A 27,626-nucleotide genomic window follows, 5' to 3' on the forward strand; every position below is an offset into this window, starting at 1 on the left:
GACTGCTCCCTTAGTTGTACAAAGCAGAACTTTAACTATTGGTATTGGATTGAAAAGGGGTAGAAGTTCTTGTGAGGACAGAAGGTAGGAATCACCAAGTCAACTGCAGTATCATTAACAGAACAACAATGTCAGCTCTCTGCCTTTGTGACTGTTTGACTGTGTTCCATACACTGCTCAAAATCCAAGTTTTCTTTTAATGCATCACAGCATCAGGCTCCATAGAAAAGTGCTCTCTCTGTGCTTGAAAGTACAGCACGCAGATTAGGACTCCCAAATATATTTCAAGTTTTGACATTTCAATGTGAAATTAGTTCCCCCTTGTCAAAGGATATCCTCTTATTATCAGAAAGAAAATGTAAGTCTCAGAAAATCATATCTTGATGAAAAAGCACAATGCTACAGACCACCCCCACTCTAAATCATTCTTCTTTTGTTTTCACTGCACTTCACAGAACATTAACTCCATGGCAGCCAGAGACTGACACAACACATCTTTCATGCAGTTTATACAACTGTTTTTCCACAACCTCTGAAAATCATGACCTAATGCTACTAATTAAAATGAACCTGAATGATGTCAACAGCACTGTGTGAGCACGAGGCACAGCCCAACACACACGGTGCAGCCAAAAGGCACATTGCTCCCAGAGCTGCTGCTCAGAGCCACAGGCAAAGCAGTGCAAGAAGGATGAGCCTGGCCCAAGGAGCACACTGCAGCCAAACAGCAGTGGCTGTGCACAAATCACAGGGCACCACACAGCATCCAGCCAGGCTTTTCTGCCTCATTGCTGCTATTTTGGTCTCTTTTTCAGAAAAATACATATTAAAAAAAAAAAAAAGCCATGTTACAAAGGATGAGCACCTACAGCCCATGATGGTCAGGCACACTATGTAGCCCAGCAGCCAGTCAGTTGAGTTTAATGCAGAAAAGAAAGGAAAAATAAACAAAACCACAGCACTACTGCAGTGAACTTCTTGACCAACACAGAAGCTAACTTTTAAGGTTATGCAAACTGCACTAAACTTAAACAAATATAAACACATTGCACATACAAACCAGAGAGCATGCACAAAGTAGGAAAGCAAAGAGAAAAGTCCCAGAGAGATTCTGAAAAAGCAGTTCTGTGCCATAGGAGTTGAAGCAAAGAATAGGCCACAAAGAGCTAGTAAGTGTGTTTGTTGGCTTACATTTGGTTTTTCAAAGAGGTCCAAATATCTGAGGCATACTGAATGGTCTTTACAGCTGTGAGATTCCGTGTTTGAGTTAAGAAAGCTATGGAAATTTGGAGAGAGTGAATACATGAAAAGAAGGAATAAACAGCTTTGTCCCGAGCCAGGCATGACGCAAACAGATGTGCACTTTCCAACAAAATCTGCCAACTTGCTTTGTGAAAGCACATTCAAACCATCAGTAGCAGTGGCACACTGATACCCTGCAGCAAACAGTCTCTTCAACACACTCTCATCCAGACTTGAGAATAATAAACATAAGTCTGCAGACAGAGAAAGGTAAAGAATGAAAAGGTAACTGTGATGCCAAAGGCCACAGGAGGGTCATTCAGGGTATCATTTATATACCAAGTTGGCAGTGGAGCAGATTTAATGATTCCTTGGATGAGCTAATGAAAGGAAAACTTTCTCACTCTGTCAAATGAAAATTCTTGATTTTCTACGGTCCTTAATGCTAAAAGGTGAACTTGCAGACAAGAAAAAAGAAAAAAAGAGTGAAACAGAAGAACGGAAACATCTAATTCAATTCTGGATAGGATCAAGTGAAGGCATTTATTTTGTGCAACTGAAATCAGAGCCCTAGGGCAGGGGTCTTGCAGTGGCAGCTCCATGTACCATTTGCACATGTGTCCAACGTGACACCTGGGACTGGAGAGCTTCTGCCTGGGCTCCCATCCACTGCTGCTACACAACCAAAGCACAGCCCCAGCCACCACACAGCTCCCATCAGCAGCATAACAGCCAGTGCCAAAGCTGCCAATTGCAAAGTTGAGGTTTCAGCACATGAACTCAGCCTGTAGAACAAAACACCACAGCCAGGTCCTTCCCTCCAAGCAAGATCTCAGAAGTTGCTCCTCCCAGCTGAGCCATCCTTCAGAACAGGTCCTGCATGGAGCAGCTCCAGGAAGCTGCTGTACCCAGACATCACATACATGGAGATGCTCTCGGTGTGCCAGTCCTGCCAGCACAGGGCTCTGTTCTCTGGTGCACCAAACAAGGTGCAGGCCAGGGTGTGTACCAACAAATAGTTATCCTGTCTTTCAACTACTTTTCCTCTTCCCCTAGAAGCTGGGCCTACAGCACCCAGTACTGAAAAAGATGTTTATCTTATCATTAGCCATCTTTATCAATCGATAGATCACAATTTGCTAGGTACTGCTCTATGAAGCACATGTTTTCAACAGACAAACTCTTCAAAAACTACGTAGATAGATTTTAGTAACAGCTGAATCTTTTCAATAACACCAGCGCTGAAGTACCAAAAACGTAAAGCTTCACATTTATAAAACCTTCCTTGATCCTTCATTTCCTGTGACCAAATAAAGCCATTTCAGTAAGCAAAACTAAATGAATTAAGAAAGAGAAGTAAATGGATGTCAGGACTTCAAGGTTCAGTGACATTCTATCCCTGCCTGCAAGTAATGGGTCATTTAAATTCTATTTCTCAGAGCAATACTTGGCTCAAAGAACCATTAAAAGATTTAGGCTATATCAATTTTTGAACCTCTTCAAATAAATCCTCAAACAAAAGGGAAGATGATGCAGGAAGAGAGAAACATCAAACATTCTCCTGGTCCCACAGCCATTTCACTCACTCTTCTGTACAAAAAGGAACATTTCCACTACAGTGCCTCTATCAAGCCATTAGTAAGCTATTAAGTGAATCTGAATGCAACTGAACAGCCAGAAATGTGGAAAAGAAGGAATGAGGATCACCTTCCATGGCTCTGAGTAGCCTGGTCTGGTGGTTGGCAACCCTGCCTGTGACAGGAAAGTTGGAACTAGATAATTATTATGGTCCTTTTCAACACAGGCCATTCTATGATACGGAGTATAAATACAAATGACCCAGTGCGCATGCCAAAGTCTCTCCAGTTTGCTCTAACAGACTACAAAGTTATGAGAACAGACTCTCCTATGCTGACCTGCTTGATGATCCAGATGACTCTGAGAATGCAAGAGAGACTGAGCCCTGGCCTTCCTCTGAGGAACGAGGGTCACTCCTTTTGCCATCAGGATTTGCTGGTTCAAGTACCTGGGCTTCCCCAAGGACTGCAGCTGAGTGATGCTCTTCAGGATCTTCCCCTATCAAGAAAAATAACATTGCTTAATTTTTTGCTTTCTGAAGATTTTAAAGAAAAACAACAGGTTTTAAGCATTTGAATACTGACGCCTCATTCCCACTCACTTCCCAAACTCTCACAGTTTCAAAGGTTTAATTTTTTTTAAACTATGGCAGAAAAAGAACCTATCGCCAACAGCAACAAAAAACACAACAACCAACCAACCTCTAAGAACCAGAGCCTGAAACAGAACTATTCCCTTGTTATGAGTTTCAAATAAAAACAAGGAGAGAAATAAAGGGTAAGGTTATTTGTCACATTTCAGAAATTAGCAGACACTTAACGAGACAGCCCTGTTCTCAGGTCCTTGCAACCAATTCACTTTGCTCATTGCATAAGACATCTTGATAGCTTCAGAGTTTCACAGATCAAGATAATAGGCTTGTTTTCAATAAAAGAAACATAATGATTTATTTCCTTACGCATGCACGAAAGATGAAATGTCAGTCTAGATCACTGGTATTTCCATTTATCTTTATAGGAAAGAACATTTCTAGACAACACAAACAAATTGTGAAGCCATTCTATTATTTTCCTATCAAATATTTTTAACTATTAGAAGATGAACAGTCCTCTCAAGACATGCCTCCTACCTCTGTACATACGTAGAAAATACAGACTAGGAAGTGATACAAAAAGAAAACTTGCTTTTACGTTCTGCCCGCAAGTTCTTTCAAACGAATTATTTAACCAGGAAGTTGCAAGGGATATTAAAGCCATATTGAGACTTATCTCATTAATAATTCTCACTAAGGCAGTTCAGAGGTGTTCTCTGCACCCACAACACCCAAGTTGTATTCCTACTCAAACCACTTCCACTTTTGTACCTCCACAAAGTGTTCTGACAGAGTTGGCCAAACAGAATTATAGCAACAATGCGGAAAAGCTACACAATCTATGAATTCAGCCAGGGTTTGCCTTTCCCCTGTGCTAAAGGGCATATTTAATTGTTAGGAGCACATTTCTGTCAGTTGAAAACAACCAGCAGATTACAGTGAGTCAGCTGTCTAACTAATGCAGCATTACTGACATCAGGAGATTAAAAATAAAGGCCCAGTACAATAATACAGCTCAAAATAGATACATCAAAGTATTTATCAATTTTGTACGGTGCTTCTGCTAGGCAGTGCAAAATCCTACATTTATCAGTTATAAAAACAGACTGGGAATTATTATTTTCTTTAAGTTTAAAGATGTAAAACAAGATCAAATGAATAGGAAGGGATGATTATAAAGTCATTAAAACAAAGCAAGATTTTGATAGAGATAAGCTACATCCATCAATACTACAGTTAAGGACAATGGGAGATATTAAGCTTTTAAAAAGAACGTTTTAATTCTGCATAATTGCAGGACCTACCATCTACCTCTTTCAGACTCCAAATAAGTGGGTAAGGAATGCATACAAAGCCTTTGCTCTTCTTAGTAGCACTGTTTTCAAATGGCAAGTCATCAAACCAGTGCTGGTTTTCTTTCTTTCAATGTTGCAATATCTAATTTAATAAAAAGGTATGTGCTGCTAATAACAAACCCGGAGGAAGAAAAGGCCTTGGTCTTATGTTCCTTCACCCCCTTCATGCTTTTCTTGGCGGCTTATAAGCAGCCAACTAGGTACAGCTGTTCAGCACAAAATGAGAAACTAATTTCAAGGATTGCTTGCATGCAAAATTTTAAAGATTACAGAGTGCACAAGAAGGGTAACGAATATCTTGAAGATTTGTCAGAACCAGATGAGGGGGCATCATCTACTTAAGTCAACATGATACAGGACGATACAACTCTTGCAAGCTATTTTCTACCTGAGCCCTCTTTTGGAAAAGCTGCATGGCTTCACTTAGCTTCTCAAAGCCTGCAGTTCAAGGCACAATGAAAAAGTAACTCTCAGGAATCAAACTCTCCACTGATCATAGCGAGAAATTAATATTTCAGTCTGTGATCCCATTATCTAATAGCACATTGCTTCTGTCTCTGCTGTAGAAGGGAGACACCACTGTAAGTTACATCAAATGAGGCAAACTTCATCCTTGAGATTCCTTACCTTTCACCCTTCGTATGGAAAAGATTAGACACATTGCATCGAGATCTGCATGGAATGATAAGGATAGAATTTCATACTACTTCACTGATATTTTCATTTCTTTTTATTCTCTGCTGAAGGTGACAGCACAGAAGACAGCCTCACACCAAAGAAGAACGCAGTTCAACTCAGGCAGCACAGGGATGTGCGAGGGCTGCTACCAGCTGAACTGCCTTATTTTCCCAAGGATACAGACATCAGCACATCCAATTCTGGCCAATGGAATGCTCTTTGAAATTCAGCATCCTGAATACGCTGCAATTCCACAAATATTAGGCCAAGGACTGCTTTTCTAAATCACATGTTCAAAGATTAACTGAACGCTGCCACAGCAAACAATACCATAAAACAAATGAGACTGAACAAAACTATAAGGAACAAGTTAAAAGCACACGGAGGTGTTTCTCTGATGCTGTGGGCAGTGAGGACAACAAACATACGCTGGATGCTGCTCCTAACTCCAAGCATATCTGCAGAACTGAGTGAGTGCAGCTGTGCATTCCCACTTCTCACTGTGCTGAAGGACATGAATACAAAAGGAAGCAAGTTAAAAAGAGAGGCAATGTACTGTATAAACATTCTAAAAGAAGCTGAAGTACTTTACTCCTTCAACTTCAGGAAAAGAAAAACACTTGTCCCAATCCCAACATGTCCACAATTCTCTGTTACTGACTCCTTATCACACTAACAGTACAGCAATGCAGGCAATACCCACAAGCACCTTCTTTTCCATGATGCCTACTATCACATGCCCATTACTAACTTGGTACGTGTGGCTCAGAACCTAAGGCCCCAGCTAGTTAAAATATGCATCTGATACAGTACACGTGTACACAGTCACATTAAAATCAAACAAACTGCATACTTATTACAAGTTGTGCTTAAGAATCACACTAGAATCAATGGCAGTCCATCTCTTTAAGCTCTGCTTGATTTCTATGTTTGTTCGGGTTTTCTGATCATTTGTTTTATGGTTAAGAACCGTGGGAGAAAAACAAGGGGAGGAAAGAACATTTCTCCAGGAAATGCACTGATCAGCACGGGAGGCAGGGAGGTGGAGAGGGATTACATAAAAAGGCATCACTAACCTGTGCCTGCTGGTAATCCTATGAAAGTGCCTTCTTTTTTCTTTTGTGGGCTTTCCGTTTTCCTCTTACCACTTTTCTCCCACCGATTTTTTACTTGATCCACTAAAAATTGAAATTCACTTCTGTGTTTGTTTCCTGAAACATAAAAGTGCACAGCTGTACAACAGACAGGCAGACCTGTGCCACAGAACTCCTAAGGCATACCATAAACATGAAGAGAACATGAAATAAACACAAAATACTGAATCAAAAACTTTTTTGTTACAGCAAATGAAAACTAACTCCGCAATGCAATGTTCCATATTCTGTTAACAACCCAAACCCATGTTTATTCTTTCAGGGTTACCCAGCAGCCAAGGCAGTTGCACAAAAAAACCCTTCATTTCTGCAGAGTAAAACTGTTTGTTTCCTTTTAACATCACCACATTTGTTTGTTTGTTTTTCTAAACCCATTAAGTATTGCAATTGTCACTTAACAGCTTGTAACATGATGAAGATTTCAAGCTCCTTCTGGACGCTGTAGCACTGCATTCATTCGTAACCTCTCTCCTGAATTAGACTGAGAGGCTGCACTGCTCAGTGGAATAATCAGCCCTTCAGAGAGCGTTTTTCACTTGTGTTGCTCAGAAAATCTAAATGCACAAACACCTTACAAAAACCCATCAGCTCTGAACGCTCAGAGGGCTGCACAGCATTTTGCCAAGGGAAAACAGAACCTTGGTGCCTGACGCACCTCAGCATAAAGTGCAAGTAACCAGCTGCAGAAACAGTGACATCTCTTATTCTGTGCTGATTTACCTTCCAGCTGCAATTCCCAGTTCTCTGCTTTCCGAGACCACTCAGTATGAGACAAGCCTTACAGACAACAAGCCCAAGGGAAGCCATGTGTTCCCAAGATGCGCTTTCCCAAACAATCTAACAGAAGCTAATCTAGGCTATCAGCCCCATCCTGCTAACCTGGTTGGCATGCCTCTTGTTTTATCACCTCACAGCAGAGGGTAGCTCCCAACTAGAGAGAAAGAACATGGATTTTCCCATTTCTGCAGTAAAGCAATTCCACTGTAACAAGATGGTAAGCACAACAACAACAGCAGAGCAACAAGATCCCAGGCCACAGCAAGTGAAGATTTGCTCAAATGCAAAAGAAGCGGGCACAGAAATAAAGCAAAGAAGCTGCTTACCTTTGGAAGGCCTCAGGTACACAGGGATCTCTAGAGATACCCTCACCTCCACTGCCAACCCTTAAAAGCGGTCTGGGAAGGGGTGGATCCTGGGTCCACCCTTCCAGTCACTTGGGTACACTGCATGCACCTGAGCTCTCCTGGGCTGGCCCTGCATTCCACCAGGTGCTCCATCACTGCTTCAAGCTGGAACTTAGCATTGCCACTACAGCTGCGCTTACGGACCAGGAAGAACCCCAGCATACAGCACAAGCACCAAACCAATGGGCATCCTCAGCCTGGGGCAAGCTGAGGGCTGGGGGAGCTCCCACAGCTCCCACCCCAGGCCAGGCCTGGCCTCTCCCCGACACCTCCTGTCAGGTTCTGTCCCACACAAGAGAACACATCTGAAATACTTTTCCCATGTATTGTTTAGAGCTTACTCATGCCTGGCAGAACTGAAGACTCCACATAAGGTCAACAACTCCTTGTAGTAAAAAAAAAGTTCCTGCCCAAGATACTTGTATGTGAAGCATGGCACATTTATTACATAATCCTTTTGGTGCTTCAGTTTTTCCAGCGTTACTATTTTTTGTTGTTTTGTTTCATGCTGCATCTACAAAAGTCTTCACATCACAACAAGCGTCCTGCCAGTACAGGGCACTGCTCAGATGCAACGTAAATCACAGCTGTGCTGAAGCTACATACCACGTTCAGCTCGTAAAACCATGGGTATTTCAGTAATAAAAACAATTGCAGACATAATTACAAATATTTCAAACACCAGACATAAATCACCGAGTGTCTGAATCCAAGTGTAAATTAAAAGACTTAGAAGGAGCAGTAGATTACATTTTTTTCCTACACTTTTTTTTTTTTTTTTCAAAGCTTGAAATAGAAGCCTGCCCATAAGGAAAGCAGGAGGTGACCCAGGGGGTGGGAGGGAGCATTCCTGTGCTATTGCTGAGCTTCCAGGGAAGAAGAAAGCTCCTGGCCAGGGCAACAGTTCTGGTTATACCTCACAAGGCAGCAGTGAGTGGAGCACTGATGGCAGCTGCTCCAGGGCTATCAAGCACTGAGCTTTGGGTTTGTTCTTTAGAGCTGTTTAAGCTTCATGAGGGAAGATACACCACTGAGGGATTAATAAGTTCATAAGGAGTTTTTTTGTTGTTTGTTAGGGAGATTGTTTGTTTCTGTAATTGGTTAGATTGGCGTTTTTTGTTTTGCTTTGTATTATATTGCTAGAGATTTCTGCAAGGCAAGAAAGCAATTATGAACCAGTTACTTGAAATTAGAAGAGAATGATTCAAAACCACAAACAGTGCATGTACAGCTGAAAAAAAAAGATTCTCAGGAATAGAAGCAAAAAGCAAAGGGAAAAAATTGCTAAAGATCTAGGCCCTTATTTAGCTGTTACAGAAACCCAACTAAAATCAACAAAGCTAAATCTAGCTGTGATATGGCATAATTTATATGCCCTAAGCAAGAGAAGAACACAAGGAAACAAGGGAAATGCGACCATATTGCAGATTTAAATACATCCCTAAGTATCACCAGAACAAGCTGTTCCTTCAGTGCTTTGCTCCTCCATGGCAAAAGCTGAGAAGCCCCACGTGCACTGAACGCTGTTATCCTGTCCCATGGTAGCTAGCACTTCCAAAAGTGCAGGTGAAGTCTTGCAATAGAACTCTCAGAAGAACCTTTGCTTCTAAACTAAGGCTAAAAATGGCTAAGCTGCTTAGATGGCTCGGAGGACAGACAAAGGGGTTTTATTGGTGGTGGTTTGGTTGTTGTTTCTTTTTTAAAGATCAATTCATGAGGAAAATGGAGTGAAACTTGGATTTTACTCACGATAACTTGTGTGAATCTCGTCTATTTCCTCCTCTGTCTGGTCCTTTGTAAAGGTCAGGCTCTACAGAAATCACACAAATGTTTATTTACTAAGAGAAAAAGTTGATAAAGCTGCGTACTTTAAAGCTAAAAACTAACTGGGGGAAGGCTCAGACATTCAGTGTTCTCACACCAGCTCTTAGTGTCCCATCCACAGACATAACACATGTTTAAAGTACATGCTGTCTTGCTTTGCTTTCACAAAGACAAAGGACTAAACCAAAATACCCCGGGTAACACCCAGCATGTGTGGGCCATGAAGTTCTCCCTAATCGTGGACAATAAATGTGCACCAAAAGTCACAAAAGTATCATATGTCATGGGAAAAGAACAGGCACTACTGCTAATAGGGAAGCAAGGAATGTGCTAGATAAATCCTAGAGAATTCTAGAAAACAAAATATTCCCCACACTACCATGGAGGGTCAAAGTCTTCCAATACATCCAAGGGGAACAGTACTTCAGAATTTTTATTGCAATCAGAAAAAAAGTTCTCTTAAACAGTTTGGACATAGAGATATCAGCACTATACTAAGAACTGCCCATGACAAATGACTGATAAGAGAAAATCAAGCAAGTTGGTATATGCCAAGTCCAACACGCAGTCCAGGATTCTGGCAATTGCCATAATAAAGTGACAGGCAGACACACTGAGTGCCCACACTGCAATTTCTCCTGTCCCCCAATTTAGGAACAGGGACAATCAGCTTACATTTTCACCACTTTTATTCAGTTCAAGCTGAACCCGAATCTTCTCATTCTTTTCCAGCTCTTTAACAATCTCTGCAACTGTTTGAAAACACAAGAAACGGATCGTTAGACAGGACTTGTTAGGGATGCAAGAGCACTGAACAAAACGGCTGCTAACAAATCACAGAGAGACAAATCCCAGCAGCTCCCAGCAGTGCCCGCGCCGCCTCGAGCAACACACACACAGTGCTCAGCTTCAGACAGTGCCCAGCACGCATCTACTGGCAGCCAGCACTGCTCTGCCACGGCCGCAGCCCTGCAGCCCTCGTCTCATTTCCTTTGGGTTAAATTAATAGAAATATGCAGTCTTTTTGAACCACATCTGAGTCTTTCCCTACCACACTATGCTGTCTCCGTGACATAAAGGCATGCTGTTTATAAAGAGTTTTCATTCTATAGCATATCTTTAAGTGGAAGTTGAAATAATGAAACACACTGCTTATCTTACTTTTTCCTCCTAGCAGCACTTCACGAGGCAGTGCAGAGCTGTCTGCAGGCTTCTGTCCAAAACCCATAGTCCAGGGATGGATTACAGCCTCCAACCATTAAGTCAGACACCTCAGCAGCACACAAACAGGCACAGCACTGACTGCAGGGTTTGTTTTGACATTTACTTTTACAGACATGTTTCTACCCTTAATCATTGTCACAGAGCTCTGAGGTAGCTATGCAGATTACTAAAACAAATACTTGCACTAAGTGAAGCAGCCTGAGAACAAGAAGCTTACTGAGCTGTGAAGGAATAAAACCTGCTCAAAACTGGTTTAAGCAAAATCCAGGAATTTGGCACCTCTGCTTCCACAGAAGCTCAACAATTTGTACTTTATAGCGACCTTCAGTTCACTGCTACCACTGAAAATGCATGCCTGTGTCCTGAGCACTGGTTTAATAGTTCACCCTTCATAAATAGTTATTGAGCCAGAACTCCATAAAAGCTTTGCATTAAGTGATCCTAGTTGAAGCACCCTGCAGTGCCCTGTGGAACTCTTCATTAGCTAGCTCAGATGAACTGCATGCACAGGGGCTTCATGATGCTTCATTGCAAGCACTGAGTGAAGAACTGCTGCAAGAGAGCAGCAGCTCCCAGCACACCAACACTGCCAACAGAGGGCCCTGTGCATGAGGCAGGGCAGAGCTCCAGCCCCAGCACCTCAAAGCAGGCACAAGGCTCCAGCCCAGCAGTGCAGTGCTGCTAACCCTAGACATCCCTGCTGTGGATGAGCAGCACACAGTGAACGTGAACATTGGGGGTGCCACCCCAACCCCACATACACTCCCTTCTCACACCAACAAGGCCAAGCCCACCCATCCCAGCTACTGGGAACACTGAACACACACAGATGCATTTACGGCTTCTGGAAGAAGCAGTGAGCACGCATCAGGACCTCACTGTAAACATGAAGAGAAAAGGGATCAGCAATGGGGTGAGGAACACCATTCCCCAGCCACACACCTGGGCTCTGCCGCCAGCAGCTGCTGCCAGCAGCAGGCTGAGCACTGCCAGCAACCAGTGTGAGTGCTGCGGGACCCCAGCGCCTGCACTGCTCCAGAGAGCTGCATCACAGCTGGTCCTGCCAGAGACTGCTTCCAAAGGGCTGTCTGCCATCAGCTTCCAATCAGATACAGAGCAATACAGCCAGAAATCCCAAGTCTCTCACAGACATCTGTGTATTTGTGCCATTACTGCTATCACTTGCACAGCTGAGAGATGACAAATGCCATCTTTAAAGAAAAGCATATTCTCTTCCTGTATAAAATGGAATATAGAAAGATGACGTTCAAGATGTAAGAAGTGGCCCCACTGCATGCAAAACCAGGCAACTCAAACGCATACAAAGAGCCTGTGATGATACAAACTTTCCTAGTATTCCTAACTTACCTGATTTGGGATTTAGAGAATCACACTGAGCATTATACATGTGCACAAATTCTTGGTGCCTTTTAATGAGCTGCTGACGGCTCCCACGGGAAGACAGGCCGTGCTCCTTCAGCTTCTTCTTCAAGTCGCGATCAGAGAGCAAGTTGTAAACAACTTTAGGCATAGGCTTCCTTTTGTGAGCAGAACTGCAGAAGGGAAAGAAAACAGCCCTTTTTATAATTAATACTCCTACTAGGAATCCAAATGCTGACTTGTATTCTTTCAGAGCATCCCCTAGGAACACTATCTTGCATTATACTTTCTTAAATCCCAAGCAGTCTAGACAAAACAAACAAAATTTAAAATTCTATTAGGGACGCGGGCTTGATACCAGAGAGATCTGGCTTTTATTCTTATTCATTAGGAACAGTGGAAACAGTAAAAACATCCCAAATGAAAATTAAAATGTAACATCAGACTCCTGTATTAGTTCACCATTTATTCATCTTCAAAACCCTCTAGCTTGTGGACTGCAAACTCAGCATGACTGAGCAAATTAAGAGCTTTAACAAAGTTACTTCCTAATTTAAGGTTCATAGGACTTGGATCAAACCGCACGCAGTAAAAGTTCCTGCTGTCAAGTCCGATCAGTTAACCACAGCAGCCTATGTTCATGTTAGTAAGTAACAAAGACTGAAGGTCATACTTCTGATGTGAACGTGGCAGCTATAACAACTCTAGGGTGGATGCTTAAATTGAGAGACATGCATGAACTTTACGAAATTTAACATCTTAAAAGAAGAGACCTTAACCTGAGTAATTTGAAGAGAACTACAGTGAGCGGAGGAAGGTACAATTGCTATTTTTAACTTGACAAGTAGTGAAGCAATTCTCTTTTGGCCCGTCTGACTCAGAGGAAACAAGTCATTCACCAGATGAGAAATGGGAAGAAGTACTACAAAATAAAATTGTAATGCTAGTGGATGGGAATCTGATCACAGTGACGTACAAAGTTTTACAACCTATGTTAAATTCCTTAAAACAGCACTCAGTGTTTTCTTACTGCTAAAAACAAACAAAACAAACAAACAAAAAACCACTACCAATTCTGCTGGTTATCCACAACACTTCTTTGAAAGAGGCAGACCATTGCTACAGTATAAATACAGCAGTTTCACACTGACACATAACCAAGGAAAGCACAACGCACTCTATTGCAGTTCTGCAGTGCAGAGGAATCCATGTGCACACACGAGTCCTCAGCCCTCTCCTACCTCCTGAGGCGGTCCTTCTTCTCCTCTCTACTCAGGCAGCTATCCAGGTGTTTGTTGATGTATTCCTCTGGAATAGCAACTCCACAAACAGGGCAGTCCACTGAAAGAAAGTGAGAGTGCTTTTAGTACTGCATACATCACAGCAAAAATCAAGCTGAAAAACTGTCAAATAAAATGAAAATCCAGAATTGCAAGTTTGTTTTTTTGTTTTTTAACAAGAAGGCAGATCTATCCGGAACCTTCCTTTTTAGCACTTATCTTCACTCCTTCAGAGCACTCATACTCCCCATTCTACGTACCATCAGAATGGCTCTCACCTTCCTCCCTGCAGCTGGAAGGCACGAAAACTGTAGTAAAATCATAGAATAATACATACAGTACAAAGAAACTTCAGTACTAATATAAACATCAGCATTTTTTTGTGATAATGCCTTTCATTTTTGCAGCATTTCACTTTGCTTTATTTCAATAAAGCAGCAAAGCACAAATCTATGCATGTTAACACTGTGCCCCCCACCTACACGTCTCACCATCATGTCAGCACATGAGTTGGTAAACCTAACAGGAATTCTATGATCCAACGACGTGTCATTTTTTCAGAATTTTTTCTAAAGTAACATGATTTCTGCTTGGAGACTCACAAACACCCTACAGCACAGTCCCACCTGTGTCACAGCTCTTCCTGCATCAGATTAGCAAGAAATACCTCTACAGGCCACTTGCAAAGACACTTAAAAACAGAATATTTGCCTTTTGCAATTACATTCTGTACACTGTCAAAAACAAAAAGCTAACTTTAAATGAACAGTATGAGATGGATTCTTTTCCCATTATCCTTTGTATTATCATGAGGAAAGTCAACTTGGATTCAGAAAACAAAGCAAAACACAACGTAGCAAGAACACCATGAAATGCTGTAGGAATTCAGAGTTCACTGGCAACACTGCTTAGCAATTCCTGACTTACAACAATAATTAGGACAGTTACATTAACGTGACAGTTATGAGCAGCCTATTACTTTATCTGAATTTCAGCTGTTAACACAGCAACCAGTCATCATTACAAGGAGAACTTCAGCGCTGCTTCTTGAGTTTCTCATGTATGTTCTCTGACCAACTACTTTGCACTTGTGGAAGCAATTTCTACATAACATACTCTTGAGGACTTACTAAGGTCATAAAATGGTCAGCAAGTGAAAAATTCAATTGCTTAAGAATAAATGAGGTAAAATTTTATATTAGTTGTAAATTACTAATATGAGCAAGTTTGATGCATAGAACTAGAAAACATATCAGCTGGCTAAGCTGACATTATTTTCCTACAGCTACTTTTCTAGCTGTAGAAAAGCTGTTTTAAGCCATATTTATTCATTAGCCAGGTAAATACTAACTGCCAGGTCCCAGTCAAATAAATCACTAAACAAAAGAATAAATAAATACGAACTATTACGTCTCAGTGTTTTACTCCAACTAGCTCCACACCAGTCCCCTCCAATTCAGGACCATCCTAGGATTCTCTAAGGCTTCTAATGGAAAAGCTGCCTGCCATGATATTTATTTATGAAGACACTGCCAATTTTGTTGTAGTTGATTAATATAAATGAACATTTCCATGCTTCAGTACATTAATCTTAACACTGTAAGATTACAGAATATAAAGCAGAATACTTGTAGAGAGTCTATAGATAGGAACATCAACAAAACTGAAACCATGATCATTTTGGTTGTGGGTGCACCCTCAAATGACAAACATTATGAAATACTTTGCTTCTGGTTACTGAGGATAAGCAAGAACAACAAACATTAGTGTCTGTCTGCTCGTGAAAGGGAAGAAGAGAAAATGACTTCACTTTTTACTGAGTAAATTTGTTGTGCAACCATTGTTTTTAAGAGTTATTCAATACAAAAGAATCTGTAAGAGTTGAACTCAGTTTAATTACTTAGTATCAGCCCAAATTCCTCATCAAGAATATGCTTGTAGCAGTAATGTGAATGAAGCACAACCCAGCTAGACAGGAAGCATCTGAGCACGCCAACGCTCTAATTGCAGATCAGAAGAGTGCAGGAGATGGATGCCACAGATTGATGCACTCAACCAGATGCAACCACAGACCTGGGGAAGTGAGCAGAACAAAGGTAAAAATTAAGTATCTCACCTTTGTTGACTACTTTTACCACAGATGTAGAAGGCTTTTCACCACTGCTGGTGCCTTCAGGACTCTCTCGCAATCCTGCTTTGTTGTCTTTGCTACCAGCCTCTGGAGAACTGCTGCTGATGTTATGATGTTCCTCAGTTTTGCAAACTTTCCAATCTGTTCCTGCCAGACCATCTGTCTTTCTCAGGGTACAAACATTCTCCTTTTTCAAGAAGCTGTCAATCACTGGCACCTCTTCTTTTACAACTGGCGAAGACGCAGAAGTCTTGGCGTGGCTTTTGCCAATTGAACGCCTACTACAAGCCAATGGAGATGAAATCAGTGGTGTATCCAAGACCAACTGGACCAGCTGTTGCCTAGAAGCATCCAGAAGACAACTGTTAGCTACATCTAACAGTTTTGTTAGCTCTTTCTCTGAAAACAGAAAACAGCTGGAGTTTTTCCTCCATTCCTTCCTCTCTGAGCAGTCGCTAACATGAAGCACTTGGGAATCATCTCGCCCACACAAACCAGGAGCATCCCAGTTCAGTGTTACCATGCTCTACAGATTGCAAAAATCAGTTTCCCAGTTTATAAACAAAACAAATTACATTTAATTTTGCAAATGTTATAAAATAAGCATCAACATATCACACAGCAAACAAAGAACAAGTTTTGCCTCTTACTTGAGGGTTGTAGATAACTGCTTTCGGGACAGTGCTCCAAGCACTGGATCAGCTGTGACAAAGGCATACCAGAAAGTTTCTGTGTTCTTTGTCCCCTCCTGCTGGGGAGCTCCAGAGCACAGCCCAGCAGACACCCACCAAAGCAATAACCAAACACCTGTCAGCTCGTGAGACTGAGCGTTAGGTAACTCCACAGTTTGTGCTACACACTCAATGATGATGAGACAACAGGAACAAACACTCCGCTGTTTTTGTAGCTGGAGTGAGAAGACCACCACACGTACCACACTTAGGGGCTGCTTTAACAACACGCACGTCGTGGGGGCACAGAGGAGTTCACATCACCCACACACAGGAGCCTGCAGAAGTATCTGTGCAGTCCCTCACCTGGTCCCCTCTCATGTCCTACTGCCCTCCCTCGCAGCCTGCACACAACCCTCCTGCTGGGCTCCCCATGCAGCAATGCCTGCACAGCTGCCCAGGTCGTTAGCAGCCACCTCCCTGCCCTGCTGCTGCTCCAAGCTGTTCTGTCCCCATGAGGTGGGGAAAGCCTCCCCCTGCTCCTCTTTACAGCAGGGTAACAAGATGGGAGGGACAGGAAGAAGGGGCAGCTTCTGAGGACACTGGGGAGTCCAGGAGCCACTGCCAACAGCAGCACTGCACTCGGGCACCTCAGGGCCCCCATCTTGCCATGCACCCTGCACTACAGAGCAGCAGGACAGGGCTCTGTGTTCAGGGCAGGGCCATCAGCACGATGCTATCTCCTCCCAGAGACAAAGCCTCCACGCTGCCATAGAGCTGCACAGCATGCCTGCTATCCCTCAGACACACTTGTATGACCCCAAAAGAGCACAAACAAGCCTGTAACACCACAAAGCCCTCCACACCCATCACACTGACCTCCTCAAGCACTAGGTACCTTCTGTGCATTTTTACTGCAGCTGCTGCTCAGTACGTACGTACTCTTCATTTAAGCACCGGGACCTGACAGCTTGGATTTTGACAATTCTCTCCCCCTGAGGTGACAAAGCCTGTGAAGAGAACAGCTGGGGGAGTTGAGTTTCATTTCTATGCCTCCCCTCACGGCCCCAAACCATACAACTTTCTGGTATACAACCTTCCTGTTCCAACATAAACACAGCACAGGGTGCTGGTCAGACATCAGCTGTTTCTAAGTTATCCTTGTACTTAACCTGCATGCCGAGTTGAAGAGAAAGGAGCTCAAATCAGGCACTGCAGCACAGGAGGAACATGGCACTCCTGCAGCATTAACAGAACAGAATGAATTGCCCCTGAGACACACAGCTCTACATTTTCAATTTGCAAAGTTTTTAACTCAGAAAGAATAAATAAGAGTTGACATAATTTGGATTACTATTCATTTTCTGTAAAAAAAGCAAGAGACACTTGGTGACACAGCCTTGGAACAAGCACTGCCATTAAACTGTTTCTTGCCCATAATAAGAGTGAAATATAGGTGTGCTTTATGATCGTACAGCTGAAGACGTTTCAGTGTTAGGTAACTACTTAGAAAACTCACCAGTCTTTTAAGGTAAAGATTCACCACACATCTGGGAAGAACTAATTAATATGCATACTTGAATGTTTTGAGGAAGTACCTAAGTCACTGGGTGAGCCCACAATCACACTACTTTAAGATCAGTTTCTAGTGAATAAATAGAACACTGAGCTCAGCACACTTAGCATTCTGCAGTGGTTATATTCAAGCCCAGCCTGGAGTTCCAGCTTCCTGGATTACTGTATGCAATGAGCACAGTTGTCAGTAGCAATTCTCATGCATCCCAAGGCACTATGACTTTCTACAGTACAAACAAGCACAATTAAGCGTGGCAGCAAAACTATGTTCTTCTGTCTGCACATGCCTAGATATGGACTGGAAGTTTTTCAGGAGGTTAATTCCCCAGCTGATGCAAATATAGAGTGGACCAGCCACTGTTGTCATAGGATCAGCTTCACGGGAAACTCAGGAGCCAGCTAAATGGGAACATGAACAGAATGCCTCTACACAACCCTGTCCCAGCTCTGATTCACATCTGCTATTGACAAGGGCTATATTTCATCCTAAAGTGTCATCTGGCACAGTATTGCTGCCCAGGGCCATTAGCAGCAATAATAGGCATTATTAAGCGTCTCACCTGCTGCAGATAAATGCACAACATTCTTCAGCTTACAGGTTACAAACTGCAGCCTCAGAGGAGCAGACAGAACAGTAGAAATGCAGAATGGTGACTTCTTCAGACTTCCCAAGTTCCCACCCAACAGTCAACTCATCTTTTCAGTGCATTTTCTACTGTTTTTGAGAGCTCCTCCTCCTGTCAGAGTAACACAGTCCATACCTATACCTATCAAATACTGCTGTTGATTTTCTCCCAGCATATACTCCTTAGCTGGCACATATCACCATGTACTCACACTGCCTGACAGCACTCCTAGAATTCAAGCCTCAGATCAGCTTCTTTCTGCAAAGCTTTCCTCTGGTTCACTGTTTCACCACATTTCTTTCTCAGGACACACCACACCACCACTGCTCACAGCATCTTGGATCCTCTGAAGAGTGCTCTGCTCCACACAATGCTGTCCCTCAGGAGAGCTCAGCACCCAGGTTACATGCTGTACCAAGGGCCAGGCTTCTGAGCTGGAGGAGAGGAGTGTGAGAGCCACAGGACAGAGCCCCGGGTGTACAAGCACCTCTCTTTGAATGCAATAGCTAACACTTGCACAAAGACAGCCAAAATTGTCACCACCAGATATGCAGCTCACCTACAGATTGATTCAGGTGATAAATGTCAGCACAACTGTCTTTCAGACAGCTTTTCATTTTGCATGTTTTTTTCCAGTTACTTCCACTTAGGATATCTACTCTGTGCTCTTACGAATTTAACACAGACTACTGTCAGCCTGGAGAGGTTTTAGCAGATAAAGTTTTACTATACTGGCACAAAAGCAATAAATGTGTCATAGCTGACAAACCTGTTAAACTGCACCGGATACCTTCTCAATGGTGAAACATGAACCAACAAGATGTTAGTGTGTCCTTATGTTCGCTGTCATAACCCAAAAGCCCCTCTGTCCCCCATCCTCTTCAACAGATAGCTTGGGCTGGGCAAGGAGTTGCAGTTATTTCAGTTTAGCTGTGAACGGACGTTCACCATGGCACAGTGCACCTGATAAAAACACTGTTTGTAAAGGAAAGGCGGCACAAGTAGCACTGCCATGCCCAAGGACTGACAAATCCTGCCCACAAAGCACTGCACAACAAGCCAAGAGAAGAGAGCAAAGGCTGCTCTTCATCCACAGGAGGAGCTGCAGGGTGCGGGTAAGAGCACTGCGCTCCCTTCCCGCATTCATTGCTTGGTACCTTCATGTGCACATGAGCACAGCATGGGCAGTTCTGGCCCTGCTAAGGCAGCACTTGCTGAGCGAAGCCGAGCACTGATCACCATGACAGCTCCAGCTCTGCAAACACACAGCTAAACACTGAGCACGAGAATCGGTGGGATCAGCATTCAGGTCTATTTAGAACCATTTCCATTCCCACGCACACGCTGACCTTGGAGCACAGTTTTTACTTTGTTAAGTACTCAAGCATTACCATTTCCTTTCCCTACAGGCCTGACTTAAAAACGTATTTGCATTTTTGGAAATACTGAAAAGCCTTAATGCCTAATTTTCACAAATGCTGAATTACCTGAGGCTCAAAGTCAAGGCACGATGGACTTTAAGAACTTTACACATTTCAAAAATCAGACCCTGGAGTTTGGATTTGTTTTAGGGCGGGCCAAAGGGAAACAGAAGCAGGGGGAGGGAGCCAGAAAACACGTCCTATACAGCATCTCTAGGCAGAAAACACTCCTATGATGTAGGATAGCAGCATACAGCGTTCTGCACCAAGCAGCCCCATAACTCAGAGCTGTCTGCAGAGCAAAAGCAGTGTCAGGCTATGAGAGAACCAACATGGGGTGTCCAGCATCTGAAGCGATGCAAAGTTTGCTCACTGTCTGCATTCCTCTTCTGTTTCACTTCAGCAGTTACCTTTGTAAGCCATTCACCATCAGGCAATTCTCAGTGAGACCCAGAGGAGCTCCGCTCCCACACCTCGCCCCAAGTGAGGACCAGGACACCACCAGCATTTCAGGCTTATTGATTTAACTTCATGTTGAGAAATTGATTGAACTCCAAGTCACAAAAGGAAAGGTTATTGAACTGCTCTGCTAAGATTTATACTGATCCATTAAAGCAGTCAAAAAAATTAACGGTTAAGATTCATTATCATAATGGATCCAAGTCAGCACTACCTGTTCCCTATGAAATTAGATGTTACCAAAATACAGTAATCCATTTATCAGTAAGAAACACTGAAGTCAGAGTTCCAGCTAAAATATTGGAACTGCAGAATTTCAATTCTTGGAATAAAATCAATTAAATCTAATAGCAGTCATACAAAAGATTAGTTCCTTGTCACACAGAAACTCTCTTAAGAAACAAAGCCATACGAAGAACTATGCTTCCTGTTGCTTATGAAGCCAAGAATCCCACTGATTTAAATCTCCAGATTCATTTCAGTAAAATGTGCCCTATCATGCATCTTCCATAGCCTTAGGAACCCCTGCAGAAAACAGAGCAGTGACAGAGCTGCCTCCAGGCAAAAGCAAGCAGAGCTCACACATCTGCAGGATGCACCTACCATGTCACATTGATTTTGTACTTCTTTTAAAGGGACGAGATCAAAAGTGAACCAAATCAAACAGAAAAGAAGGTGAAAGCACAATATTCCATCACAACACCCCAAGTCAAACCTCCCTTTGGACTGCCAAACTAGAGACAGTATTCTAAAGATTACAGCATACCTTGCAGAACTGAAGCTCTTTACCAGCTCATCCAATGCCCGGTTGTTTTTCAGGTCAGATTCCGAGACAGCCTGGTAGGGGAGAAGAAAAGAGATGAAGAAAGCAACACAAACAAACAGTCAAATACCACGAAAACAGCAAGTATCCTGAAAGTGTCCAAGTGTCCTATAACTTTGGTGGATCTGTGCTTGAATCACCAGCCCCCAGGCTGTAATGTGAATAAGGATGCATAGAGCATAAGCATTTTTTCCTTAAAAACATCTAAAATAAGAGTCAGAGGACTGTAAGTCTGACAAGTGATCAGCAAAATAGAAACTGAAGTAGAAAGGCAGAAGAACCAAACCCAGTGTACCCCATCACCAATGGTGCTCTACTATAGCCACGCTACAATCATTTTGAAAACCAAAACAAGGATCCATGTGATAAGAACTTTAAGCAACAAGGAATGAAAAGAGATGAAGAAGATGTAATCTCTGGGGTGAAGATGGAAAAAGAAATACGAATCATACATTCAATTCATTCTTTTTAAACAATTTCTGGTTTTTATCTCTCTGGCTGTTTCTCTTTGCTCTTCTTTCGTTGTAATTCAGCTTCTATTGGTCTTGTTCATACCAGTCCTGATATTTTTTAAGAAGGCATCAGTGAGATGTACTCCCAGAAACATGCATCAAATAGTCTGTGCTTGTTTGAATGTTTAAAAACTGACAAAGTTACAGCTAGCTCTGCTTTCTAGTCTTAAAAAGTCTCATCTGGTGGATGCTTTACAAACAGAAGAAAATGCCTTCTATCTTGCCAATGCTCACAAAGCACTGCTGATTGTTTTCGGGCAGCCTAACATTTGTAAGGATTCAATGCAACACACTGGCTTAAGACAGAAAGCTGGCCTAGGGCCTAGGGTACACTGCATGCTGCGTGCTTTGACCAGAAAGGTCTTTGAGTCAGATGGCTGCAGGGCAGGCCAAAACCACACGAGTGCTTCTCACATGCGGGCTCACTCTAACAGCACACATCTCCTCTCCCTGCCATGCAGTGCAGCTCTTCCATCCCCAGAAGGCCACACAGCACAGCCCATGCACTGACCACTGTGTGGTCTGCAGGTGCTTCTAAAGCTGTGAAAGAATGGGAAGTGAGGCCTCTCAACTACAGAACACTGAAATGCTTTAACTTAGCACTCACGTTTTGACTTATTTTAAACAAATCAGGAGGCAACACTGAATGCTTCATGACAGATTTTGTATGCAGCTCAGAGCCAAAACTGAGCTTTCATGCTCCATCTGCTTTTGCTGACTGAAAAGTACCAGAGAAATTCACCTACTACAGGGATCAAAGCACCACACTTTGTCCAAACAGGAAGGGAAAGGTGGCAGAACATGTCCAGAATTTCAGCCCAGAGAGCAGCGTCCTGAGATGGGTAAAAACAACACAAAGACAACCACTCACCACACAGCACGTTGGACACTGAGTTTTGTAGGACAAAAACTTGCGTATGCAAAGGGAACAATCTGGAAAAAGAAAATATATGACTTTTAGCAGGTCTCCTTTCACACGCAGTTCTACGCACACTTGTTAGTATATTTTCATATATATATATACACACACACACACGTTTACACATTTTCCTATCTATATATGTAAGCTATGCCACAACACACCAGTACCAAAACTATACCATTTTTCCATAGAATTAAATACTTCTTTCCCCAGAATCTCTGACAAATGAAGCCAACACGTTTACTGAGAAGAACAGCTAAGAATAGTGAGAAACAGCACAGGAATGCTAAGTGAGAGGCAGCTTAAACGTTTCCTGGTAAAAGCAAGTCACATCACCACCAGAGGATCAATCCTTCAGTAGTCCCTTTGGTGAAATACACCACGAGCTTCACTTTGTTGCAGTAAATCCCTGATATTACCCCACTGCCAGTGCTCATTCATGAGCTTTTATAACCACTTCAAGAGATGAAAAGCACCACTACTCCCCAGCAGACATTCTCTTACAGAATGTAACGGGTCACTTTCAGCAGATGCTTTAATTCTGTGAAAGAAACAGGAATGGCCCTTCTGCCCTGTCACTGAAGATACAACCTGAAGCACTGCTTCAGGCTCTTGCCAGGAGAGCTGCCCAGCACCACCCATCACAGGCAGAGGAGGGGCCTTAGGGGGCGATGGGTTCAAACGCTACAGATGGCTGCAAGCCCCACAGTGGAGCATTAAGAAAAACAAATCAACAGAAAAACGTGCTGCCAGCAAACGCAAAGGGAGATGCATCTCTTCTTCATCTATTTATAAACAATCACTCATTAACAGGAGAGGATTTTTTGGTCCACTTGAGTGAAGAAATGACACAGAGACAACCTAATAGGAAACATTTCAGGACATCTTGATTTACAGAGGAAAACAGAGGCTTGCTGCAAATTGCAGGGGAGGATCAAAAGAAAACCTGCCAAACAAGGCAGGCAGCCCCTTTGGAAGCCACAGGCATCAGAGCCAATCCACAGGCAGCTCTGACACACCTGCTGCAAAGTGCGCCCGCTGCAGGCACACCCTTCTCAACGCCTATAGCTTTGCCAAGCTAAACTGGATTTCACCACCAAGCTACAATGTTCCCCTTCACGAAAGGAAGAAGTGCTACTATTCTGAACAAAAGTTGTAAGCCTTTATTTGAATGTGAGAAAAGACAGAGGGCTACTCTGACATCCCGGGAAGCACTTGGCTACCGCACCCAGCAGGCAGCAGCCCCACACAGACAGCTGTACCTCAGAACACTTCATGGGCTCAGCAGTACAGTGTGGGTTTTGTTCCACCCTCACGGTTGAATGAAGGACATTTAACTGAAGGATTTCAGGACCGGGCGATGTCTAAGTGCACTGAACCCAACAAGAGGTTTTCATATTGTCAGAGAAATCGGTGGCCGCTTCACAGCTGTCACCCCAAACTGCTCCTCCACAGCCTCACACAGGAAAACATCCCTGCTGCCCAAACCACACAGGGAAGGGCTGCACTTTTCGTAAGGAAGCGCAGAACCAGAGACCTCTGTGCAACACGGTGGTAACAAATGGTCAAACCACAACTGCCCCATGAAACTCTGCAGGAGAGGAAAACCTCATGAAGACATTTTTTAATAATTCTGTCACCCACATGACGAAGTTGAAGGTTTGGTCAGCCCACGGGGCCGCCGTGCTTTGGCCTGCACTCCTTGTAATGACGGAGAGACGCAGCGGAGCAGCGTTGCCGTGAGCTGCACAGAGCAGAGGGAAGACAACCCTGACCGCACGCTGCTGGTCGGAACCAGCGACTCTCGGCTCACGTCACGGAACCGCGGGCCTCGTGCTAAAGTGGGACACAAGGCGCAGCCTGCAGGCCGGCACGGATGCGCGCAGTGAGCCGCACACGGCAGGGCAGCGCCGCGCAGGGCACGGAGCAGCGGGACGGGGCGGCAGCGACCGCAGAGGGAGAACGGGCCGCACTTACAGTTATGGGAGCACTGCGGGATGATCACCGCGATGCTGAAGTAATCGAAGCAAATCCCACAGCGCAGCAGATCGTCCACGGCCTGCAACGAGAGCGGGCTGGGTGAGCGGCTGCGGCACCGCTGTGCCCGGCGGGCGGCGCGGCGCGAAGCACAGTCTGGGCCTGGCCTCCATCCCCGCAGCGGCTCCGCAGCAGCGCTCCACCTGAGGCCGGGACCCGCGGGCCGCCGTCCCGCTCCCTCCCCGCCCCAACCCCGCCCCGCCCCACGCACCTTCAGCGGTGACAGGCTGGCCGGCCACGGCGGTTCGGGCAATGCCAGCGCCATGATCCCACCCCGATCCCCGCGGCGCGGCCCGAGCCGCTCCCGGTCCGAATCCCGCGCGCCGCCGCGCGTCACTTCCGGTCGCGGTGGCTGCCGGGAGCCGTAGTCCCGCGCGGCGACGCCGAGGCGCGCGGCTCTGCGCATGCGCGCGGCCGGCGGCGGCGGCGGCGGCGCGGTCCCGCAGCGGAGCCGCCCGCACTTTGCATTCAGTATTTCCCACTGCTCCACCAAAAGCCACCTGCAAACTTCAAAGTGAAGCTGCGCCGACAAAGCCGGGATGGGCAGCGGCTGCAGGAGCTGCCGTGGCTCAGCTCCTCCCCTCCGAAGCACAGAAGCAGCGCTCAGTAGCAGCCCGTGTGTTGGGCAGCGTGTGATGCGGGACTGAGAGCATCTCCGGGCAGCGCTCCCCTTGTGTCGCACCGCACCGCCAGGCTGACAGCGAGGAGCCTCAGCTGAATGAGCACAACACAAACGGCTCCTGAAATGGGGGAGTTCCACAATCGTGGGGACGCGGCACTGCGGGACGTGGTCGGTGGGCACGCTGGGATGGAGGGGGGCTGTGCGGGGACCCTGCACTGCGTGGTGCTTGCCTCAAGGTTTGCCCTGCAGCAGGGACGATGCTGGCTGCTGGCCCCACAGCCTGCCCGCAGCACCTCTGCCCACAGCACAGCTCCATGGGCACCTGCTCTTCTCATGCAGAAGTGCCTCGAAAGCGCAGTGAAAACTCTCTTCCAGGTTTGTTTATCTTCAGTGTTTTCAGGCCAGTGTAAATCAATGGAAAAAATGTCACAGCTCAGAAGAGTGGTGTGGAAACTTCCATCACAGAGCTGTCAGAGTGAGCATCTGGAGCAGCCAGAAATAATATTTAACTTTCTCTTGAACTGTCATGAGATGGATGCAGTGAGCACAGCCAATTGAGCAGCTGATAACACAGCGATGCTGATGGGTCGGGGCTGACTGAGGGCAGTGAGAGATGCCATGCGGCGCTGGGGGGGAAGAATGTACAAATGGAGACTTTTCAGAAAGGGCTGGTTTGGCTCAGCCAGACATTGCCACGATCACTTCGTGCACTGCCTGCTTGGCTCCTTTCCCTTGGGAAAACATGGCAAACACTGCAACCCACCGTGCTGCGGTACTTCCAGGAGATGGGTAACACCACGATCCCCAGCACCTGTTGAAGGTGTCTGCAGTGTCTCTGTGCAGAGCGGCCTGCAGGGCTGTATCAGCCATCTTTTTTAATTTCTCGTTCTAACAAAAGTGGGGAAAGCTGATTTTCACAGCACGGGTGCAGAGCTCCCGCAGTGGAGCTGAGGGCAGGGAGGGGATCAGGATGGGTACCGTGCACTCAGCACAGCTGTGCCATGGCGCAATTGCTCCGCTTCTGCTTTAGAGAGAGATGGAAAATCTTTACCTCGCTAGCTAAAGGCACTTCACTGATTTTAAATGGGGGGCGGAGGGGGATTAAACATTTCACTTATTTGTCTCATTTAATTCAGGCAGCAGCACCGAAAGCACTCACAGTGCTCCGTGTCGAGGCTCACAGCATTAATCACTCCGCGTTCTGCCTCCGTTCCTTTTCCATTTCGCTCCTGCGTTCCCTTTTCATGCTGTGCCATGAGCACCACGCGGACAGGCTGCTGACGGACAGAGCTCACACGGGACGATCGCCGCCTCCATCAAAGCCCCGCAGATGACGGACGCGACCCCCTCCCCTCCCTTCCCCTCCCCTCTCGACGCGCCGCTCCGAGCTCCGCGGTGGCGGCGGGCGGCGCCCCCTGGCGGCCGCGGGGCTGCGCGCACCTCCGGCTGCGCACGGATCGCTGGCGGAGCTTCGCTCGGCGCGGAATTTCGCAGCTGAAGTTGCGCTCAAAACCCCGCGTGCCCCCGCGGAGCCCCGCGCAGCTGCACAGCTCCCACCCGGGACAGAGCCGCGGGGCGAGCACGGGACACAGCGCAGAAGCTCCGCTCCGGTCCCGCACCAGCCCTCAGCCCGCTCCGCACTCCCGGTACCCGTTGACAGAGCCGTGGATGTTCGCCCAACACCGCAGTGCCCCCTCAGGGCTGCCTGCTGTACACGCAGTCGGCTCTCACGCAGGAGCCGGCCTGACTCTGCGCTTCCCCGCCAGAGCAGCTCTCCGTTTCAAGATAATCTCATACTGATTCACGAACACTAACGAGCTAAACTGCTTAGAGCGGCTCAGAGTTCAGTGCAGGGGAAAGCGCTGCAGCAGCAACGCTTGTAGTCGTGATCGCCCCAAACGCTCCCAACACGGACCTGCTGAGCCGTCCCTGCACGAGCCCCGCTTGCACGGTGTGGCCCAGCACCGCCCCTGCGCAGCTCCAGGCCCGTGCAGTGCAATCCCATCACCGCCGTGCCCGGGGACACGGACCAAGCCGTGGCTGTTCGGCAGGCACAGGGCTTCTCCTCGCCCAGGAAGGGATGCTGCTCAGCCCAGCACACCCTGCTCACGTGGCCACCCACAAGGACATCCCCTACACCCCTGTGTGCCGAGCAGGGCACTTTTAAACATCTGCATCCCACCTAAACATCCCCTGCCTCCCCTTGTTTACAGACTTACTATCTTGTTCAGACGACTGTAATGTTTGCATTGGCAGGACAGCATGTCTCACTGAGCTGAAGCTGAGAGCAGAACAGCCCCAGCCCAGCATAAGTACCAGCATCCCTGCCCATCCCA

The 27,626-nt window shown here is 45.4% G+C and overlaps 1 protein-coding gene across 7 annotated transcripts in view; it reads right to left on the bottom strand.

Moving 5' to 3' along the window:
* RAD18 (RAD18 E3 ubiquitin protein ligase) overlaps positions 1 to 25,008 on the bottom strand; it is a 38,199-nt gene extending 13,191 nt beyond the window's left edge. For 5 of the 7 annotated variants that reach the window (XM_090148495.1, XM_090148493.1, XM_090148497.1 and 2 more), the window contains exons 1-12: positions 24,880 to 25,008; positions 24,609 to 24,690; positions 22,581 to 22,642; positions 21,141 to 21,211; positions 15,608 to 15,963; positions 13,453 to 13,552; positions 12,200 to 12,384; positions 10,283 to 10,359; positions 9,533 to 9,593; positions 6,522 to 6,656; positions 5,395 to 5,439; positions 3,159 to 3,318 (exon numbers count right to left, since the gene is read on the bottom strand). In XM_090148495.1, coding sequence (XP_090004621.1) covers positions 3,159 to 3,318; positions 5,395 to 5,439; positions 6,522 to 6,656; positions 9,533 to 9,593; positions 10,283 to 10,359; positions 12,200 to 12,384; positions 13,453 to 13,552; positions 15,608 to 15,963; positions 21,141 to 21,211; positions 22,581 to 22,642; positions 24,609 to 24,690; positions 24,880 to 24,933 — 1,388 coding nt within the window. In that variant the 5' untranslated portion in view covers positions 24,934 to 25,008. Of the gene's footprint in view, positions 1 to 1,191; positions 1,277 to 3,158; positions 3,319 to 5,394; positions 5,440 to 6,521; positions 6,657 to 9,532; positions 9,594 to 10,282; positions 10,360 to 12,199; positions 12,385 to 13,452; positions 13,553 to 15,607; positions 15,964 to 21,140; positions 21,212 to 22,580; positions 22,643 to 24,608; positions 24,691 to 24,879 lie in introns of all 7 variants that reach the window. The other 2 variants (XM_090148494.1, XM_031605384.2) reach the window with 2 other exon arrangements.
* Positions 25,009 to 27,626: the final 2,618 nt, after the last annotated feature.

Source organism: Phasianus colchicus, chromosome 11 (genome assembly GCF_987193195.1).
Source record: "Phasianus colchicus chromosome 11, bPhaCol1.hap1.1, whole genome shotgun sequence".
Lineage (NCBI taxonomy): Eukaryota > Metazoa > Chordata > Aves > Galliformes > Phasianidae > Phasianus > Phasianus colchicus.